Here is a 23154-nt window from a genome sequence, read left to right as displayed (position 1 = left end):
CACCAAACATTGCATTTCTATCCTGTTATTAATGCATTCAAATCGTGATTCAAATGGCCCGCCACGAACTTCCGGGAACTTTCTGAGTGTCCATGACGTGACGTAACCACTTGACGATCAAGCATTTTGGACTTCCGCTGTCGCAACTCTTCTCTCTACATGGCGCTGGACTAGCCAATCAGAATTGACCCTCTCGAGTTCTCCGATTGGTTGGTTTTGTGGCACATTTGTAACGCTGTGCCAACTTGAGCGAGCGCAGACAAAGCTGAGCGTGCACAGGCTGGAGAGGTCGAGCGAGCGAGGGAGAGAGAGCGCGTGCAGCGGTCTGCTTGCGCACGGAGCAGGAGTTTTATGAGAGAAAATATATTTCTCTGTGCTCAAAAATGTTCAAGTGCGCGCTCAATCATATTTTCTATGCTCAACATGTTTCATTGCGTGCTCAGGATAGAGGCACAAATATAACGCCATACGGGGACACATATTTATGTATAAAATACATCAAGAAGTGCATTTTGCATGATAGGTCCCCTTTAAGCTAAAAATAATAAATACTGTATCTAAATGGACAATTTGGAAAAAGAAACCATGCTTTCATCATAAATCTTTTTATTCATACTTTTATTAAAACATCATTTGCCTCCAACAAGTAAAGAATGTACAATAATAATTAACAATAATAATTATTAATAATAAATTGAATAAACTTTTTTCTGTTTGAATGATATAGTATTTATATTGTATCTTGTGTCAATTCATTAGTGAGGCGTTTTCTGGACATTTTTTCTGACTTCAAGGCTTCAGCTATAGGTTCGGAGGAATGTACAGTACAGGAAACAAAAAGTATCTCACCCCCATCATATACGGTTTTTTCTATTTTCATGTATTTCTTCAGATTTTCAATACATTACACACATAAACCACTCACATCTGTGCCAAAAAAATAAGCTAAACCTCCTGTGGTGAACACGTACGCCTGCAGGCACACATACTCTATAGGCTAGAGTGTGCGTGACACACACACACACACACACAGTAAAACACACGCTTGGATGCCTGCAGTGGACGGTATAGTGCTGAGCTCCGGTGCTTTTATCAGACATTTGGTCGTAAAGCGTTACACTGACCGAGGCAGCAGCTTCCACAGAGCTCATTTCTCAGCAGAACCTTACACAGAGGGAAAAGCATTTGTCTGCCACCAACCTCGCTGTAGCACAGCACAGATAGCCCCCCATGACTGACCCTTATCACTCTCTGCTCCTCCTCTCCGTCAGTGCCTCGCGCTGAATGGTAGTTCCTTGGGTGATGGAATTCAAAGGAAATGCCACATAGTTGAAAAAGTGACCTTTAAAAAATACAAGATACTCACCGAGGGGCGACCAGCTGTCCATTTACACAACATAATGTCACCGGTCTGCACACTGTGGAGATTGTCTTTTTAATAAAACTTTGAGCTTTGAAAACATTTGAAACAATTAAAAACACAATAGCACGATAAAAACCTTTGACTTGATTTCAAAGTCTGCACGCTGCACTCAGAGTCAAGTGTAGGTTTACAGTATGTTCTGACAGGCAGGTGATGCTGAAAATCTCTTTTATGGTTTCACAGCAGTTCATGTGGGCTTGACAAGAGCAGAATCCCGTCATGCAGCTGATTCCTCTATCCACCTCCAGCAGCTTTCATTAAAAAGCTTTGAGTTTCTAATGATGCTCAGTCCAGAGCTGGCGGTCATGTGTCAATGACGTCCTGCGCCGGCGAGGGTTCATGTGGTAAACTGGTGGCGTTGGGCAGCGGCTGCGTGTGGCTGTTCTGCTGCAGCTCTAGCGCCATGGCGTTCTGCGGGTGGGGGAACTCCTTTACCTGTCGGCGGTACTCCAGGAAGGTGGACGCCTTGGTGGCGATGGCCACCACGTTCTTCCCGACAAAGATGGTGGAAACCCGGCTGTCCTGAAACAGCACCATGTTCACGCCCCGTATGAGGATGGTGACCACGTTTATAGTGACCAGGCTCAGGACCGGGTACAGCATCATCTTCTGGGGCGACATGTGCTCCCCCTGCATGCTGATTTCACTGAGAGACACGCAGGGCAGGATGAGCAGCAGGATGTAGCAGTAGAAGAACATCAGGCCCTCGGCCCAGATGGGCAGGCCTGTCCGCTGCGGCTCCCACAGGTTGGCTTGGATATCCAGCAGGTCCAGCAGGTCCAGAGCAACCCAGAACAGACGACTCCTCATGTCCTCTTTCTTCCGGAAAGTTCTCACATATTCCATACTATCCAGAGCCACTAGAACCAAGTACAAGCCCGGTACACATACTGATAATAATAACGTCAAAGCTTTCCTGGCCACCGTCTCCAAGCTCTTCCTGTCTGCCTTGCAATTCTGGAAAACAAAGTAGAGTTTTATCTCTAGGACAAAGATGTAGAGAAACCAGAGGATCATGGCGTATCCTCTTCGGGCGGTGCGCACCTCTGCACCGACCCACACGGCCACGTAGCGCAGCACTATGAGGAAGCACACATCCCCTACCAGCACTATTATACACACACCAATCTTTCTGGGACCCTGGTTCTGCTCCACCAGGTAGGCGTCCATGAAGGCCATGCTGGTCATGATGACGATGGTGGTGAGGCACACGTGGCGTTTGTCTGGGGGCGGTAACACCATGGCGAGGGCACCTGCTGGCTCTCACTATCAGTCCCCAGTTTCAAAAGCAAAAACACACCAGAAGGTGATTGGGCACTCCAAACCTCTAAGGTTGGAGAAAAACGAGTTGCATTTAAAGTGTTCTGATAGGTCTTGTGTGCACAGGAGCAAATGTCCGCCTAGTGTGTCTTTATATTACAACAATACTATAATTCACTACACGAACAGTCTTTAAAGGAGGACGGTTATTGCAATGTAGAAGCAGAGCGGTGTGTGGAGTCAGCGGAGATATGCTGGCTGCTGATTGCTCTCAGACCATGTGAAAACAGGAACATCACCTCGTTACTCAACGCACTTCCATTGATCCGCCTCTGTCCCTGAGCAGCGACTACACCGCGGGTTTTACAGCTGACACGCCATGACTGATAGTAATCCACACACAGTCAAAGGGAGAATACTCTTAGAGCATGCTCGGTCTAATGGAAATGTGATGGGAATGCGGGACACGCTGCTCTAGTATAGAAATGTTTATGGAGGGGTTTGTTTTGATACGAGACTGTGTTGAAAGCAGGAGTTGCGCCTGTGCTGCAGCTCAGCATGTGCGAAGAATTCCCCTTTGGAAGCTCCCGTAGACGATGGTGCAGTGTGTGTGGCTCCTCGCGATCCTGCAGTGTGTGTGGAGGGAAAGGAGGTGTCTGCAGTGGCCGGAGGCCCCCAGCCGCCATAAATCACGGAGACAGCAGGTCAACGGCCCATGAGGCCTTGCATCCGACGCCGGCTTCCCTGGGGGGAGGCTCTTACACCGGTCTGAAGATCCATCCTTCCCCCCTCCCCTTTCCACGTGCCAGCCTCTTCACAGCCTAGAAGAGGGAGAAATAAAGAGGAGAGGAGGGGGAGGGCAGGAGAGGGGGAGAAAGAAACCTGTCAGCACTACTGGGCCATATAACACAGTTTTCATTGCCAATGGCCCTCCACATACGATGAGCCAAGCAATGTGTCAGCTCGGCTCAAGTAGAGTCTGTTTCACTATTGATAGGGAAGGACATATTGCACATGTTGGAGTAGGACTGCTTCAGGATGTCATTACCTCTCTATTGTCTGTGATCTGTCACAGGACAACTGGAGTCATGGCTTAATATCCTCTGGTGGTAACGTTATTATCTTCAGCATATTTTGGGAACATAATACCCAGAAGTTTAATTTGGGCAGTTGAATTAATAGAAGATTTATTACAATAATTTGTAGAAACTAATTTAAAGTCTTATGAAGTAGTGAACTGCCTGACAAGTCGTTTTTTATTGCTTTACTTGGTTCTACATTTTCTTCTTGTGCAAGGGTAAATGGCAAAAAGATTGCAAGTTAATTTCCTACAGCTTTGGTTCAGTATGGTGTGCTGAGATTTCTAAAATAAAACATAGACAATTTGAATGCTGTGTGCATGCTGTATCATTATTACTGGAGGATTAATAGGATTAGGGCTGTTTGTATCAGTGACAGATATTGATCGCACAGACAAACAAACCGACTTTCAGCTTTAATGTGTGACTTTCATGCATGCTCAGTGTCTAAACTGTGCAAACTGTGTATTGAAGATGATACAATTCCCCCCCGTTTATTTAACCCTCAGTTCAAGCTCCATTTAAAGTCTATTTTTGCTGAATGATGTTTCAAAGTGTTTCTGTTTTGACCTGTTTAGTATTCCAGCTGCTGTGTGTGCTGAAGCGTGTGACGGCTTGGGTCAGGGGGGGCCTCTCTTCAACAGTCCAGTTTACAGCACTTTGGAAAAAGAAACCGTACAGATGCTGAGAGCTTAACTTGCCAGCAGGAGTCCACCTTGCGCACTGGCCTTGTCCATAAATAACACACAAGCATGTCTAAATATTTGCATAGAGAGCAAACAAGGCTTTGAGAAAGTGAAATGTGTTAATTGAGCAGAAAGCTCCCCACGATTTGAGCTTGCTGAGCTTCAGGAGAAACTAGAATTTATCTGATGCTCTGTTCTGCTCTGTTAATTTCTGTCTCCTCCTCCACTCACTGGATCCTTCAGGCAGAACACAAATAAATCACATTAGTGTTTCTGTCAGCTGGGGGTACGTTTCAAATTAAGATATGACTATCAGGGAGCATCTGCAGCAATCCCCAAATATTACTGTCTCGCCAAAAGGGGAGTTTTAGTTGACCTACAGACCAGGATATTAATAATGTCTAAATCTCTGCAAAACAAACAACAGGTGATACTTGAACAGCTTACTTCACTATTTATCAACATAAAAAAAAAACGAAATAACTGACAGCTAAAAAAGCATTTAGTGTTCAAACGTTAAATATCGATCCTTCAAGTGTACTTCACTGACTTAGTATTGCTTTTACATAAAGATTGGTGACCCCCAAGAGACAGATTTAAAGAAGGTGAATGAACCGCGTCGTCCCTTAAAACTGTCCGGGGTCATCGGGAGCATGTTGTTCCCGACCTCTCTCCCTCTTTTCGCTGTCATTTCTTTACAATCCCTATAAAATAAAAGCACAGCAAGATGACGGCCTCGGGTTTATTCTTCAGATTTGGAAAGTCTTTATTAGACACTTTATTTAACTTCTTTCATGGGGTGAAAAGTAGTCCCCATTAACATTTGTTTAAATTTCATGTCTAAAGTCGTAGAAGTTCAGAGTACCAATTTTGCTTTAATGCACCCTTTTATAAGCTTGTACGACTGTCTTGTCATTAGTTAGTATGTCGTTTATCAATGCTTTCACAGTAGGTCACTAATAAGTTCACATTTTGAGTTGCCGCATTATCTTTTATTTTCATCATAATAATTTCATGTAATGTTAGTTAAACCGATGATGATTTAGTCTGCAGTTACAAGTGTCTATTTGTTTAAAAAATATTCAACATTTGGGGAGATGCTTCACTTTTCTTGTTTGCTTAAAGGTGATTTTGGAGAAACCAGCTGGAGTGCGCTAGAATTGGAAAATACACAACCGGAAAAAATCTGCCACTTCCTTACAGAGCCCCTCCTCCAACACACACGAACGCGCACATGACCAATGAGGGCACGAGATAAGTTTGTGCACAGATGGAAGGCTGACAGGCAGGTAGGCCATCCAGTTATTTTAGCCGGGCCGGCTCAGATGATTGGTCGTGCTTTTTACAGCGCCACGGCTTCCACAGATGACGTTTTTTTTATGGATTTGTTGTCAAAGCACTTCAGATATTCATTGCTATCGGGATGTTAAGAGCATTCCATGGAATATAACAAAAAGTGTATCTCGAGCCGATTTCTCAAATGTACCTACCCCACCTTTAACATTAGATTAGGAGATTATTCTCAGTCTTGGATTTGCACGATAAATACGTAACTTGGGTCAGCAGTCGTTTAGCTCGAAAAAAAAAGGGGAATCGACAATCCTAGCTCTAACCAAAGATATCTGGAAAAAATTGCATATTTTCCAAAATGTTGAATTATTCAAACATTAACAAAATAAGAAATACAACTTCAAACTGTGATCAATAGTGAGTCCAAAAGAAACAGAAGGCCAAAGCATTCATTTGTCTTGATATTTACTGATACAGAAAAACAATGGCTGACCTTTCAGTGCTATTGATTGGATTCATTTCGAAAAGCCAATTTAGAAATGGATTACAAATTGATCCACCACTGTTTACTTTTGTAAAGCAAAGGCTTCTATTTCACTCCATTTTGATAAACTGAGCTCCTGATATGAGAGACTTAAGTATGTGATAAATAAACATGAGTTTGTTTTCAGCTGCTGTGTGAAACCTCGAAAGCAAAATGAGCTTTTTCAATGAGATCCAGAGTTTGTAGAGAGGATTTTTCATCAGAAAAATATCACCCTTGAAGAACATGAAGTACATCTATAGAGAATATATGAAAAACAACAACCATGGAGCTTCAATGGCTCATAGTAGAAATGTTAAGAGATACATTGTGCTGTGTCAGTGTCACCTTGTCTGTTGAACAAAAAAAAAATCATTTAACATATAATAACATCCCGATTCAAAGGCTGTCATTGAAAGCCCAAGAGCCTGACACCAGAATGAGCCTCATTTGTAATCCAAGCATGAATTTGAATGTTTAAAACCCATTATGTAGAACAGTGCCTAAGTAAGAGATTACATTCATAGTGCGGTGATTAATTGACTGATTAGCAGAATGCTGTGGATCATTAACATGCTATAGGGAAGGCTGCCCCCACATATACAGTACATCATATCATCATTTAAATGCCATTCATTATCAAGAGAGACTTTGAGATTGTTTCCCTAATAAACGGATTACAGCCGGAAACATAATATGAGAGCGCTAAATTGGATGGTTTGAACCTCCGTGGAATTAAAACTCGAGCTGCAAAACATGGATCCCAAGATGTCATTAACGTGATTTCAGCGCTACATGGAACAGGAAGCTGATGAACTTTGGCAGTAATGGACGATTATTAATCCTTTTGGTCATATTCTGTAGAAAAGTGCCTTTGTCTGCGTGAGATGATGACATGAGTGCTCTGCTCTGCAAATTCTGTTATAATTTAGAACTCTACACTGAAGATTAACCCCGCAGAAAGAAATGTCCATTAATATGTAATTTGACAGCTGTGATGACTATCATTTTACATCTTTGCCTCGCTTTTTACCCCGTGAGAGCAGGAGGCCTCTGTGTACTGAACGCTGAACATGCTTATATGCTTCAATTACATCGTATTAATTATGGTGTACTATAAAAAGGCAACATGGAGGGCTGTGAACTGGCAGCACAACATTTCTTTGCCGAGGAAGGGCTATTACTGTGTCTCTGGTCAAGGCCATTATCTCTCTAAACACCCAGAGTTTTCTTGTCAGGCAGTTATATTAACGATTAGCCTCCTGGCTGCCCCCAGGCCTCCACATGGATCACAACAAGGACATTAGGTTGTGGCAGGAAGTGGCATAACTGCAACTTTCTTTTGTTAGTGTTTCAAGTTATAACCAAAAAACACACTGGAGTTCTGGTTAGGTCAAAGCTCCGTACAGTCAGTACAAATATAAGAACAGCACTTTGGCACCGGATTCTTCCACTCCTTACCAGGTGGAAAATCGAATCAAAAGCGTATAAGTTGTTTAAACGGTGCAGTTTTGAGCTGCTGGTTTTGAATATGCACGATCACAGTTTCCCTTTTAAGCACTGACTTGCAGTATCTTAATTACCTGTGTTCTCGCTTTTGATGTTATTTTTTGACACAGGCTCAGAGCTTAAGGACAGTAAAGTCTTACAAACTTCAAAAGGCTTTTCTTTCAACATTAAGGTGTTCAGACACATCATACACCTCGTGAGGGCTGTGAGCTAGCACTTGTTTACAGCAGCAAAATCATTTCGTCCAGCAACTGTGGATGGTATGCTCTATTACCTTCAGGCTTCAAAGGAAACTGAGCTGTTTATGCTTTTAGGGAGCCATATTGTTATGCATTAAATGTATCCTATTACATTTCAAACTTTGCATTCACTCCACGCTTCTGCTCGCATTTCTCAAGCCTCAAAACCCTAAGGATGATCAAATGTCAATGTCAGCAACACACAGCAGTGGGACAGTGCAGGTCTCCAGAGCTGTCCGTTTTGTACGATATTTATGTCATGTTGTCTTCATTAGGGCCAGAATGAGACCCATATGTCGTCTTGGCTGCCTGCCATCTCCATCATCGCAGCAGGTGTTCTGCGCCGTCCTTTGTGTTACAGTCAGCGCTCGGATAGTTTTGGGAGAGGTGGCAGATTGCTTTGAATCCGCCCAGTACTCAGAAAACAGCTCAGAACAGCTAAGCCAAACTAAATGTTGTAAACACACACAAACAGAATACACACAGGTACGTATGCGTGTGCGTGTGTGTGTGAAAGCTCTTACACACACGCATTCCTTCCCTGAAAGGTTGCTGACAGGTCACGTCTTTATTCCATCTTTCACATCCTGATAACGTTCTGTAACCACACACTGATCTCGTACATTCTGTACTGATTGTAACAAAGTCAGGTATTAGATCCCCTAATCCCTGAATACATGTTAATACATATCTCAGATAACAACCTGGCTGTGTTCAAACACATCGGGCTTGATTCCCCCTGACACACTGACGAGTGTGTGAGGCATCTCTCAGGCGCTCAGCACATTTCTTTAACATATTAAACCTCATCTGCCCTCATAAGGCTTAACCTTGTCAGTGTTGCATTATTCACACTGTATATGCTGCATCTAATGGATCGGTGCGCTGCTTCATTGGAATTACCAACACGTCTGTTTTGCATTTTGTTGTTAGTGTTTTTTGGCAGGTGTAGTCCTTTCCACCTTTTTTGTGCAATTCAATGGCACACACTTTAATGAGTCAAAACCCAATACACAGGGTTTGTGTGTTATTCGCCGCCATCCTTTCCATGCTCTTGTTATCTTGTTATCCTGGCATAATATGCTTGTAATTGCTTATGAGGTTGCACAGGGTTAGAATACTGAGGAGGATCTGAAACTGAGGAGAACACCGTGTTTTGTAGCAGTGGCTAAGCTCATTTCATCAACCATTATGGTTGATTAAAGCTGATCCTCACTTTACTTTGTTATGTCACATTGTGCATGATAAGCACTGAAGGTTCATTTCAGCACATAGCTGTTACCAACCCAATCTGTATCCAGCTGTCTGTGCTTTTAAGTAGCTGTGGGTGTTGATCAAACGCTGCCGAAATCAAGCATGCTGCACATGACAAAGGACGGATAGCTGCTGTGCCGGGTAGCCTCCCATGATAGGCATTGTTTAGGGTTAGAAGTAGAAAGCAGCTCAAATGTGCATTTCCTCCAACTTGGCCCACAGCAGCATAGACGGAGCTTTTCAACATAACAGACGTGTATTCTTCTCTCCTGCCAACTCTGAAACGGCCATGATGTGCGCAGCGTCAATCAAAGTGTATTCTGTATTCACAAAGCTGGGGAGAGGATCAAAGGCACCGTGCCACAGTGAGTCATCATCATAGTGAGGAGCATCCCTCTGACATCCCACCCAGAAGTTAGTCACTGACACAGCATAACTTATACGCAAGTCACTCTTGAAGTACTGTCAATCAAGTTGTTTAAGTGGATACGGCTGTAACCTTTTTGTGGAAGAAGCGTACCATTTCCTCGTCACCAGCGTTTTGAAGTTGCTGTACTGTACGCCAGTGGCGAACCGTGTCTATCACAACTGGACCTTCTCTAGACACACACACCCCCCGCCGCCACCGCCGAGGGAAAAACTCTGAAAGAATACGCCCATTGGCTACAAATCAATATCTGATTGGTTGATCAAACTATCAGTCCAAACGTACGCTCTCATTCAGTGCAACGGCCAGGGCATTCTATCAAGGATGTAGAATGCCCTGGTTGAAGGATATTCTACCCCGAGACCCAGAACAAGATCTGATTGGTTGCTTTCTTTTCTAACACAAAACCACTGAAATGCGTAGTGCATGGTCCGAGAAGGACAAACAAATCAATATAACCCTGTAATATTACAGATCAACAACACAGATACGATTCTCATTTATTCATTTTATATACATTTTATTACATGTTATTTATATAATTCAATCGATTTGTTCCAGGGTATTCTCTGAATACCTTGACGGCCCTGACGGTTCGCCACTGCTGTACGCACACTGAGAGCTCATCACTATAGCCCGGTTCCATCAGCTTCTGTAACTCAATGCAATCTCTCATTGAATCCTGGGGTTCACCATCCATGTTCTACCATCCATGCCCATCTTCTACAGCACTCTGAACCCTTTATGAATTCATCAGCCAGGATTTCCTTTTTAGCATTCATTACATTACATTGCATTTAGCTGACGCTTTTATCCAAAGCAACTTACAATAAGTGCATTCGACCAGGAAGATACAACCTTTAAGAAAACAGAATCATATAAGGACATCAGGTGTCATAGAGCCAAACATTTCAAGTGCTACTCAACTGGCTTTAGGAAAGCCTGTCCTTTATTAGTATATAAGTGCTTTGTTAGTAATTCTATCGCTCGCAGTGGAGTGGAAAGAGATGAGTTTTCAGTCTGCGCCGGAAGATGTGTAAGCTATCTGCTGTCCTGATTTCAATGGGGAACTCATTCCACCATTTTGGAGCCAGGATAGCATTCATGAAACTATAGTCCCTATTTAACGTGGAACCAGTTCCACCCACACTCTTTACTCTCTAACCTCCTCTCTATAAAGAAATGTGAACCATGTTCAGCCATTACTGTCTGTTCTCGCTTTGTTTCATCAGTAACATTTAACCCATGATGATGTTTTAAAAATAACAATAATATTTCACAGTTTTTCCCAAATGTATTCCAATACCATCTAGACAAATGGAGTGAATGCTTACCACACACCTAAAGTGGCAGTACTTAACATTTAGGCCCTGGTTGAACCCTGTTTACTGATGGTAAAAGCAACTGTGTTAAAGAGCAACAAAACAAACCATTTTTGTTTTGATACAAAATTCAGGCAATAATTGGGCTTTTTCTAGCACACTGTAAGCAAAGTGTGATCTGATGTTATGCTGCACAGGGCATGAGTCTATAAACAGCCAAAGTGGGGATGATTCCTCATTGAGGAGTTGGAGCTGTCGCCTGCAGCTCTTCGTCTGACAGATCACTGCGGCTGACTCTTCCATTACTCCCTGCAACACTTCAAACTGATCCGCTGTCAAAAAATCACTGAAATGAACGTTGTCATGTTTTTCAGACACATTTTTGATGAACGTGATTGGTCAGCTCACTGTCAAACTCGTTACATTTCCTCTGACTAAAATTGAGCCTGGCAACCATAGCTTTAATTTATTCATTTACATTTTGTACGAGTTAAGTTTCTGCCTTGCTAAAGAACAAAAGACCAATTCCACTCTCTTTTTACTTTAACTTAAAGGTCCCATGTCATGGCCATTTCTACTGATCATATTTCCATTGTTGAGGTCTACTCGAATAGATTTAAATTGTGCAATTTTCCAAACTCACATTGATTTCCCATACAGCATCTCTGTAATGTATGTGTATTCACCGGTATTCACTCTCTGTCCGAAACGGCTTATTGGAGCTCCTGCCCCGCCTCCTCTCTGTGAGCCCAGTGTGCTCTGATTGGTCGGGACGTTTGCGAGGCTCGTTGCTGTGAGCTGCTGCGAGGAGCGGACAGGCTTCCGTGTCGGCGATACTGGAGAACAAGCAAAACTCCCTACGTAGCGATACCCAGGAAGAAAACAATGGAAAAAGAGAAATCTCCAACGAGGCGTTCTGGGGAAGCATAGACAGGTCTTTTCTGTGTTAGAGTTTTAATCACCACTTTGAGGGTTTTTGACTCTGCAGACCGTTTACATGCATACAAACCTTCACAGCACACAAGGGGACGGGTAATAACCGAAGCATGACATGGGACCTTTAAATGTCTGTCTCTTTAGCAGCTACAGTAAATGTCCCACCATGTTCACCAGCTAGTGACTAACTGCCTGTGTGCCGGCTGTTTGGTGTTGGACAAGAAGAGAACATTTGTTGTATTGGATTTTTTGTTGATGTTGCAAATAACATCTGCCTGCTGAAGCTGGAAGGCTGGGCACGACTGTTGAAAAATAAAACACTAGTAAAATGGCGGCCCTTGAAACGAAAAACAATGAGCTGTTACTGTAGATCCTTAAACACTAGAACCGAGAGGAACTGCAGTGCTGCTGATATTTCTCTGTGGATTCATATAAGATACCCTTTTTTATGATAATTTATGATATCAAAATATTGATTGGCGCTGCTTTACGGATCAAAAACATGATGTTCTGCCAATACTCCGTGTCGTTTGGGATGACTGATGCTTCAGCAGCATGTCCTCTTTGCCATTGTTTAAGAGGACACAATGACATAAATCCAGTGAGGAATGGGGAAACACTACCACTACGGCTGTCAGTGTAAACATGATCCTTTAAAGGGAAACTCCACTCACTTTGAGATTTACTGCAGGTCCTTTGATCCTGGACTTTTTCAGTTGACCTACAAAATCTCTTTAATACCCAAATGTGCTTTAGCCTCTAATGTCGCTGCCAGCTCTGATCAACAGAACATAACGTCATCCCCAGGAAATAGCCTCTCATTTTCTCTCACTTTTATCAAAATTCCCTGATTGTAGTCAGTGAAGCGGGACCACACATATAAATCTCAGCTGCTTTGTCCCTGGCTTTTGGTTTCGCGACTTAAACTCCAGTGATAACAATTAGGAATTGGCCGAATAATTAAGTCAAGCTTCCTTTTAATCCTTTCTGTTGAAAAAACACACCTTCAAGCACATATTGTCACTACCCCTCACACTGATAATTGGATTGTCCCTTCAAGTGATTGTTGGACACTCTTTTCATTTTTCAAATTGAGGGCCACAAAAGGGCGTAAAGTGCCGCAGTGATTACCATTAACCCTCATCCTAAACACACACACACACACACACACACACACACACACACACACACACACACACACACACACACACACACACACACACACACACACACACACACACACACACACACACACACACACACACACACACACATATTACGCACTCCTTTAGCTTTCTATTCTCCGAAGCGCCCATGCAAGGGTTTAACAAGCATATTGATTTTGCAGTTTCAGCTCTCATATTCATTTTCTCTAATGATAATTTCGGAGTGTGATCACCCAGGGACAGAAGTGATTTTTATCCAGCGGGTTTTACAGAGAGATCTATTTAATCTTTGTCTCAATAACCAACCCCCCTGTCTTCCTCCTCTCCTCAGCTTCCTCTTTTGCCATGCCTTGCAATTCCTCCTCCTGTGCTCACTGTCGCCATTTCTAATCCGGCCACCCGAAGGGAGGAGGCATCCATACCTCATTCCTGTCACGCTTCCTTTCAGTTTGCTTTCCATCCCACTTGAGGGTAAAATGACTTCCCAAAGACATCAAACCCTCAGAGGTCCTTTTCAGTATATGTATCACTCCTGAATTGGGATAATGCAGCCAATGTTAGCTGAAAATGCAGAGTTGCAGATAAGAATCCGGTTCAAACAGGTATTTTAGCCACTAAAGCTAACTGTGTTTTTATCTTAATTAAAACCCCACTCCCCCTGCTGCTCCTACTTGCTCCCATATGTAAAAACAGATGTGCACTGTTAGGTAAAAGGATAAGGACACCTGCACTGTCCTCAGAGGGGAAAGAAGAAGCCAGAGAAATAGAGGAAGGAGATGAGATAGAGGGATTGATGCAAGAGAGCAAGGGTTGCAGTTCCACGTGATTGAATGAAAGGGAAAATAGATGCGATACAGGGAGGCTTTGAAGTGCTGCTAATGAGCTGGGAGTAAAAATGGATAGCTTTGCAGAGGAAACAGATTTGAATATTACCAGTCAGGGACTCAGGGATCAGAGAGAAGACCAGGCAGTGAGAAGCAAAAAATGTCGCTTTCAACAAGTCATTTAATCTTACATTCAGTCTAAAAGAATTATGCTCCATGAAGCGAGAGGAAAATCTATTTATAGGGTGCAAAATAGTTCCCCATTTTAAGGGTTAGAGTTTTTAAAGACCGAACACAAGATAATGTACCCTTTTAGCCGACATTTTCAGCAATTTCTGTTCATGTGCTTCTCATAACAGCTGTGAAGTATTTGACAAAACGTTGCTAAACTTTGAATGTGTCTCACGGGCCGGGTGTTGCTGAAGGCGGCACCTGCTTTGTATGATAATGAAATGGAAAACAATATTTCATTCAGGATTAGACAATTGCCTGCCTGCGACTCGCTGAGGAGTGTCGAATGTCTTGGCAACTTCTTCTGCTGAGGTGTGTTTCTAACTCTCTAAAGTTTAGAAGTGCTCTGAGTCTCGGAAACAAGGATTCATGCCATTTTGAATTTAATCAGTGGAACCAAAACTGGAACATTTCACCAGTGGATGTGGCTCAGACTCAGCCTACGACCAATCATTCCCCTCAGGACTTATTATGAGTGTTGTCTACTAAGGTTTTTACAGGCAATTATAGGCTGCGTAAATGTGAACAGACTGGAGGCTTTTGGCATGTTATTGTGAATCTGTTCAGCAGTGTGCAATTGTTGATGGGTAAATGATGTTGATGGCATAATTTGGCTGCATGTTACATTGTCAGGCAGAAGCTATCCCGCAGTTACAGAAGAAAATTAGACTCAATTGTAACCCACTTACTGAACCTGAACAAAATCCATGTGATGTCTGAATTCAGCGGGCAAACAGTTAGGAAGACGCAACATGTCAACAATACTATAACGTCTGAGCTACCAGAAGACGCACACTTCTCTTTTCCATCACCCACACTGTAATAGTCCTTTATGCCAGTGGTTCCCAACCTTTTTTCCCAAGAGCCCCCCCAAATTACTCCTGTTGGAAGTTGCGCCCCCCCCCCCCCACACACACACACACACACACACACACACACACCCACACACACACCCACACCCACACCCACACCCACACCCACACACACACCCACACACACACACACACACACACACACACACACACACACACACACACACACACACACACACACACACATACTGTACAAGTGGGGGGGGGGGGGCGCAACTTCCAACAGGAGAAGAAACATTTATATTAAAGAAAGAATGATATATTTCTGTCTTTTTATGCCTTTAATAGCTACTAACTTGAATTGTTATTCAAATTAATTAATCAATTATTTTTTATATTTTATTGTAATGTAGAGACAAGGCCTTTAGCGACAATCATGTATTGCTTTACAATTATATGTAAAAAAAAAAGAAAAAAAAAAAGGTCTAAATATGATATTTGGCCTCAAATCATCTGAGGCCTGGCGCCCACCCTGCGATCTTTGGTGCCCCCCACGTTGGGAACCACTGCTTTATGCTATATAGTTGGCCGCAGATCATGGAGAGTAATAAGGTATCCGTAGACCTTTGTATGAGATATCTTTATTACTTAACAGGTCTATAGCCATGATACATAGATGCGGGCTTGCATACACACAGTATCACTCCGCAGCCGCAACCCATCAGTAACGTCCTGATGGTATATGTGCGTGGCACTATATACTACACACACCAAATGAACATACACCAGACCTGTCCACTGAGCCCAAAGAGAGGAAACTGATAATAATGACATTCCTGGTAAGACTGCATACAAACATATCTCCATAAAGTGTAAAAGAAAAGGAGCATTACTGGGATTAGTAGCTGCAAGTCATTTGTGAATTTCAAATTAAAACCCCTTAATGCAAAAACGAATAACAGATACTCAGTGTTGCGCGGCGTAACTGCCCATTACTGATGTATAGACATGCAAACGTACTGTGTGAGAAAGTCTTAAAGCCCCTTTTATACAGCCACACAAGTTTTCTCACTCATGGATAGATGTGAATGTTACATTAACGGAGCAATTGCTAGTGATGACACAAAATGATACCCTTTGGAAATCTCAATTCCCTGCTAATTACTGTATAGTCAACTGCGAGAGTCTACAGTTATGTGTGATGGATTGCCAAAGAGCCATTGTGCCCAGATCCATAAAAGACATTTAGGCACAATTATAGGTCAGGTATACCATTATGTGCACATTAAAGAAAAAATCATGTCACATCTGAAAAGGATTATTATCAAAGTGACACTAGAATCAATAAAATATCCTACTTGCTCCATGAATAATTCTCACGATCATACTAGTAATTAATATAACAAAGTGTGCTGTTGTGTGCCACTTCTACCCCTGCACATGGGCTTTGTCAAGGACATCAAGCACCATTGGCATCCACTTAAAGATGATAGCATATTCCTTTTCTCTTCATGCAGGCACTTTCTTATCAATTAGATGATCTGAAGCCACGCATTTAAGAATGACACGAAAATCAGGTTGTCTGATGCAAGCAGCCCTAAAGAGCCCCCCGAGCAGATGGGGCACACTAACAAACTGCTGCTGTGCCATGCTCTCTAAACAATGCTATGCGGTAATTCACAAACAAATCAACAATGCAGAGGAGCCATTAAGAGAAGCAATTAAAGTCTGAGGTATTAATTATGTGACTGCAAACGTTTAAACAGTGAAATGCGGCCTGCAAGCAAACCTTTCATTCAAAATGTACGTTTCATGTCTGCTGTAAACAATATAGAAATGTAAGGCTACAGATTTGATTAAAAGCATCAAGTCGCTGAAAGAAAACTGAAGTACTTAAAGGTGGGGTAGCTAAGTTTGAGAAACTGGCTCGAGATACACTTTTTGTTATATTCCAAGGAATGCTCTTAACATCCTGATAGCAATGAATATCTGAAGTGCTTTGACAAAAAATCCATTAAAAAATATCATCTGTGGAAGCCGTGGTACTGTAAAATCATCTGAGCCGGCCCGGCTAAAATAACTGGATGGCCTACCTGCCTGTCAGCCTTCCATCTGTGCACAAACTTATCTCGTGCCCTCATTGGTCATGTGCGCGTTCGTGTTTGTTGGAGGAGGGGCTCTGTAAGGAAGTGGCAGATTTTTTCCGGTTGTGTATTTTCAAATTCTAGCGCACTCGAGCTGATTTGTCCAAAATTACCTACCCCACCTTTAATGTGTAGCTTATCACACCTTATAGCCAGGGGTGCACACAACTTTCTCAGTGAGGTACTCAGATGAGTACCTGGAGTCAGTGTTTGGTACTCCAACTTCCGGCTCCCCTCAAAGTTCCCATGAAGCCCTCTGTATCGCGAATGTCAACGGGGGGTAGTAGTAGAGTGCAGAGCTTCGTGACCACAGAGCGTGTGAACGTTGTGATCAGCTGTTTTAGCGCAGTGCTGCTGTACAGGCCGACGTTAACAGCAGCCCTGTCTGTGCACACGGAGACCAACTCCGTCGTCCGATGATCTAACCGCCTTCTGGAAAAGCTTCACATATACATCGGTACGCAAATGCGCTTTGTGACACAAGTGACGGTACGCATTTCAGATTGTTGCCGCGCATGCGTACCTGCGTACCACTTATGTGCACCCCTGCTTATAGCAGAGGTGGGGACTCGAGTCACATGACTTGACTCGAGTCAGACTCGAGTCACATATTTTTGGACTTGAGACTTGCTTGACTAACATTGATAAAAGACTTGGTATTCATTTTTGTAGTATGATATTACGTTTAGTTTTTTCGAAAAACGTGATTATAGCACAATGCGTGCAAACCTGGCAACCCACTAGAAGGCAGGAGTGTCAGTTAACATGGCATCGGCTAGCGTTACTCCAAAAATAGTGAAGTTTGGAATCAAGGATTATTTTGTCGATGACGCTAATAAGAAGAGAACAGTGGTATGCAGAGTCTGCAGCATAAAGATCAGTGACACGACCACCACAACATCCAACTTCAGAAAGAAAGCTAACGTTAAGTTTAAGCTACGTTAGACTTGGTTTCAAATCGATTAAGCAAAGAGAAGACAAAACGGTAAATGAACACGAGAACCGCCGAGGGATTCATTTTGTCTAACCCTGATACTGACGAGCTGTCAGGAGAGAGAGAGAGAGAGAGAGAGAGAGAGATGCCTCGTTTATTTACCCCGTGTTATTATCAGAAGTTACTGTCAACTTTTGAATAATGTAGTTCTTCTACTTTTAGTCGTTTGTTTAAATGTTTTAATTATGTTGTTTTTGTTTGTAGAAGTGCATCATTCCTTGATTTATTGTAAAATGAATCTGAACTTTTTGATCTGTTATGATGATTAACTGAAGCCATTTCTAAATGAACCCAATTAAGTGAGTTTTAAATCATCCTACTTAGTTCATAAGGAAATTATGAAGAGGAACACATGAAATGATTTGAAAGTGATATCTATGTAGGTGCTGACACTGTTGGCGGTTCTAGTGTTAACATACATTTAAATTAAATATGTGTAATGGCAAATGCCATATCTGATTTTCTTACCTGGAATTCTGCCTTTTTGAACAGACTTTTTGAGTCAAAGCTATATTGTCTGCAGTTCTGGGGTTAATATGAATCTAATATGATTGTCATCGGTCTAAATTAGATTTCAAATGATTAACTGTGTATGTAATGAAGATCATATGTGGGTTGAATCCATTTTCATAACCACTGTCTTTTAACTGATTTAAATGCAGAAACTGGGCTTATTCATCAGAATTTTGTATGACTTGATTTGACTTGCTTGACTCTCACCACAGTGACTTGACTTGACTTGCTTGACCCTCACCACAGTGACTTGGGACTTGCTTGATACTTGTAGGTCAAGACTTGAGACTTGCTCATGACTTGCACATGTAGGACTTACTCCCACCTCTGCCTTATAGTGTATGGTAACATAATCATAATCAACCTTCTGTTCACTACCATCACCATACTGTACACACAGTTTGTAGCAAAGTAAGCAATCAACAAGCTACTTTTTATATACATATATTTTAAATGCATCCCTTAATTTTTACAATACTGCCAGGTAGCAAATTGAGGGCTCTATTTAGGGTTCCCTTCTTCAACCAGTAGCCAGCTTACAGACTCCTGGTCTTCCACTCATTGATCTTTAGGAAATGGTGCCCTTGTGTGTGTTGGTATTTGCTAGGGTTATAGTTGATGTGGTTTTGACATTATAAAAAGTGAAAGCATCCATATATTGTTTATTTTTTAAATATTATTTTTCTTCTTTTTAGATAGATGGATATACCAGAGACAGATTCACTGAGTAAGGATACCACCACAGCACAAGAGGTAATCATCTGTATTTGGTGCAGTTTAAATTACTAAAGGTAAATAGTTAAAGTAGCTTTAGGAACCTCTCATATTTTTTTATCCAAATAGGTGTGTTTAGTCAAATGTGTTTTGATTTCTTGAGCCTTCAATCTCCACCGATATTTCAAGACAATATGTATATTTAATTCTATAATGTAGCCAACCTTGATCAAATATTCTTATTCATCTATAAAAAAACGACATCATACATGTACTTAGATCTTATGTTGCTTTAGTCATATTTCCAACACTGCGTCAAGCGTTGATTGGAGCAGCGGGAACCAAATATTGTCCAATCCTGACTGAAGGTCTCAGATGAAGCTGGAGGGCTGTTGTGAGCTAAAAAGTCAATTTGATCAATCAGCCTGAATTGCTTTTTCAAATGAGAACAGCCTCCATCTTTTGAAGTGCTACGCTGATGTATAACACACACACGTGCATGCACACACACACACACACACACACACACACACACAAACACACACACACACACACACACACACACACACACACACACACACACACACACACACACACACACACACACACACACACACACACACACACACACACACACACACACACACACACACACGCACGTTCCTCAGGCTAGCCTGCATGTTCAGCAACAGAGTGTATAAACGAAAGAATTTAAAACAGCTATCTGCTGCCTCTTCTTCAGAATGAGCTCTGTGTTTCCAAATGCGATTCTGCCTTTGGGCTGCGCTTTAGCCTTTATTAACAGATTAAAAGCCAAAAAGTAATTGAGAATTAGCAATTCATCAAAAAGTTATTGGCGGGTTGGACTTGCCAAACTGGGTCTTAAATCATTCAGGCCACGGGCTCCCATTTTAGCAATCCTATTTCTCCAGCCCAGAGAGGGAGTTAGTGAAATACGCTGTGGCCCGCCACTGTATTCCTTTCTGTGGTTTGTAATGTCCTTTGACAGAAGCAAAGCCCTATTTAACTGCCTCCTACATTGACACGCAATTTAGTTTTTGCTAATTATAGGGTACAGCGGTCATAAATTATTCCCCGCTCCTTAGCTCTCCCCCTCTTTCTTCATACACAGACAGAAACACACACTCCCACACTAACCATACAAACAAAATTACCATCTGCTGATTTTCACACTGAGGCTGAATGTCACACACAATGGGATGCTGCACACTGACTCTGGGTGGGGGCTGGAGAGCTGAGAGACATGAGAAAAGCAGAGAACGCGCAAAGAAACGAGAGCAGGGAAAATCCAGCAGTTCATCTGTCCCCTGCTGTTTAAAGCCATTCATAAATACTCTGCCTCACAGTCACAGATTCTATGAGACTGTAGTGTCAGTATATCACAAGCAACGCTTTCAAATATCACAACACCAGAAGATGGAAACAAAAAATGTATCCTGACAAGAGAAGAAGTGTAGGGTTCAGAAACTGCCAGCTCAAATGTAGCCTGCTAACAGCATGGCATGCTAGCTCCCCAATTATAATAATGAGACATTCACAGAGCTGCTATATTTAGCCGCGTGCGGCACAAAGGTATTACTGAAATGTTGAATAGTGCTGCAAGTGCTGAAACTCTGAAACTGACTTTTGCTGTGCTTGTGTGTTACTGTATATGTGTCACTATGTCATGGCGTTAATAAGGTCAACACTAAAGGACAAAGACACAGAGAAGCTAAATAAATAAGAAAAATAAGACTATTAAAACATTTGGTGCATCTACAAAATGACTTTATCAGAAGGTAGTCTAAAACAAGCAATATGTTGTTTAATCATTTTTGTTGTCAATCTATTAAATAAAAAGTAGTTATTGAATTCCCCTTGCCTCCCTTGTTGCTTTATGACTCTGGACCTCCATGTGTACACACAATTATTAATTGAATGTAATCTCAGCTGTTAGGAAATGAACCTTGTTAACATGTAACAGTCGTCCTTCTTCAGCTGCATACCCTGCATAATAAATCCATTTCTTTAAATTAGAAAAAGAAAATATTGCCTATTCCTTGAAATCTAGTAAAACAGTTGCTTAAGGATTAAAGTTCTTCAGTCAAAGATAACACACACACCCAAAGCATTATTATGTGTTGATGAAAAGTAGTGAAGCATTTCAATCCCTCCTGCAGCAGACCAGAGTTTGTGTCCACATTTGAACATTGAATTTACGTCCTTGTCTGGTTTTGTTGCAGTCGTTGTGAGCTATGTTCCTAGAAGGTCTTGGTCTGTGGTTTTTAGTTATCCCTCGTCTGGACTATGTTTTTTTTTTATTTCTCTCCGTGTCTGGTCATAAATGTTGAGTATCCACAAGGGGGAAATGCTCCAGTTCTCCCATTTCTCTCCTTGAGTGAGCTCTGAGATTCCTCCCCTAGCTCCTTCCCGCTCTGCCCTGATTCCGTCCTTCTCTTCACAGACTTTGGCCTGTGCTAAGGGGATACGACTCTGCCCTCCTCACCCCACACAGAGCTAACAATATTCCCCTGCTCCTGGTTATGCTGAGCATTCACACTGCAACCCTCACTCAAGGTCATACATGCAAGGCTAAGCTCACGCTGTTCATGTTTACAAAGCAAGAGAGGAAGAACAAGCGCTTGGAATCAAAATTGAACTTCCATAACATAAGAAAAACTTAAAACAGTAATGCAGAGAGGACACTGACTGAGCAGCAAACCAGCAGGGTATGTTCAACAGAGCATGTTAAAACCAAATTCCTTTGTTGCTGAGGCGACCGATCTCCTGGTGGAGACTGGGGAGTGATATTTGAAGAACAGGGCTGTAATGAAGACCTGGCTTCCCTAAGAGAAAACACTCGAGGCCAGTTTCACAGACAAGGATTATGCCTAGACTAATTTGCCTTTTCAACAGATGTCTCTTTTGAGAAATCTCTTTAGCTGGACACTGAGTGTAACGGACCCCTTGTGTTTCCTCCTGAACTTTCTTCAGATCAATTGTCTGGCTTTTCTCTCTCTCCGAAAAGCCTTGGACCAACATGGACTCGCTCGATTGGCAGTCTCACCCCTCTACCCCATCGCTAGGACTGGAGATTTAAAACCTCAGCAGATAGCACAAGTACGGCTCCGGCTAATTCATCATGTTAAATATCCCTTAGCCCTCTGCTCCCTCTGTGTAGATTATTCAAATGACGGCAACCTCATATTTGGAAGTAGGCCGTGGACATATCGGCTCATTAATGTGCGCGATCCGACAACACACTCCAGCTACAGAGAGCTCCCATGATGTATGCTCTTGTGTGTCATAATGTACTATTATTCCATTTTCAACATGCTGGTGGGTGCTGTGCCCGTGTCAGCCACCCAGATTAGAGTCATAAAACTTGGCTCTGGGATGATGTGACATTTCGCCCGCGCTGTAAAATCTCAGCAGGCTGATTATACGTTCACACTGTAATTCAAAGCCTGCAGCAAGAGTACCGAGTCAGACATGCACATGCTAATGGTATGTTAAATGTGAGCATATACAGTAGGAGGCAGTCTGTCTATTCTTGTCTGTATATGCATTCATCCAATTTATAGATGATGGTGTTGTCTGCATGTGTTTGAATTTATACATGCGGCATTTACAGAAGCTGACACGCGGCATGTGGGCATCTCAACCGCTGCTCGATTATGGCAAAAATCATAATCTTGATTATTTGGGTCAATAATTGATATCACGATTATTAAAAACGATTATCCATTTACTTTGAAAACATCAATTTATTGGAGAATTTTTTTTGAACAGTATGTTTTGAACAGTT

The 23154-nt window shown here is 42.2% G+C and overlaps 1 protein-coding gene across 1 annotated transcript in view; it reads right to left on the bottom strand.

Moving 5' to 3' along the window:
• Window positions 1-640: 640 nt before the first annotated feature.
• Window positions 641-23154, bottom strand: part of tmem121ab (transmembrane protein 121Ab) — a 40679-nt gene continuing 18165 nt past the window's right edge. The window contains exon 2 of the mRNA XM_079644744.1: window positions 641-3504. Coding sequence (XP_079500870.1) covers window positions 1727-2665 — 939 coding nt within the window. The 5' untranslated portion in view covers window positions 2666-3504 and the 3' untranslated portion in view covers window positions 641-1726. The remainder of the gene's footprint in view (window positions 3505-23154) is intronic.

Source organism: Notothenia rossii, assembly GCF_949606895.1.
Source record: "Notothenia rossii genome assembly, chromosome: 8".
Lineage (NCBI taxonomy): Eukaryota > Metazoa > Chordata > Actinopteri > Perciformes > Nototheniidae > Notothenia > Notothenia rossii.
Note: the sequence above shows the minus strand (reverse complement) of the source record. Positions and strands in the feature narration are given on the sequence as shown.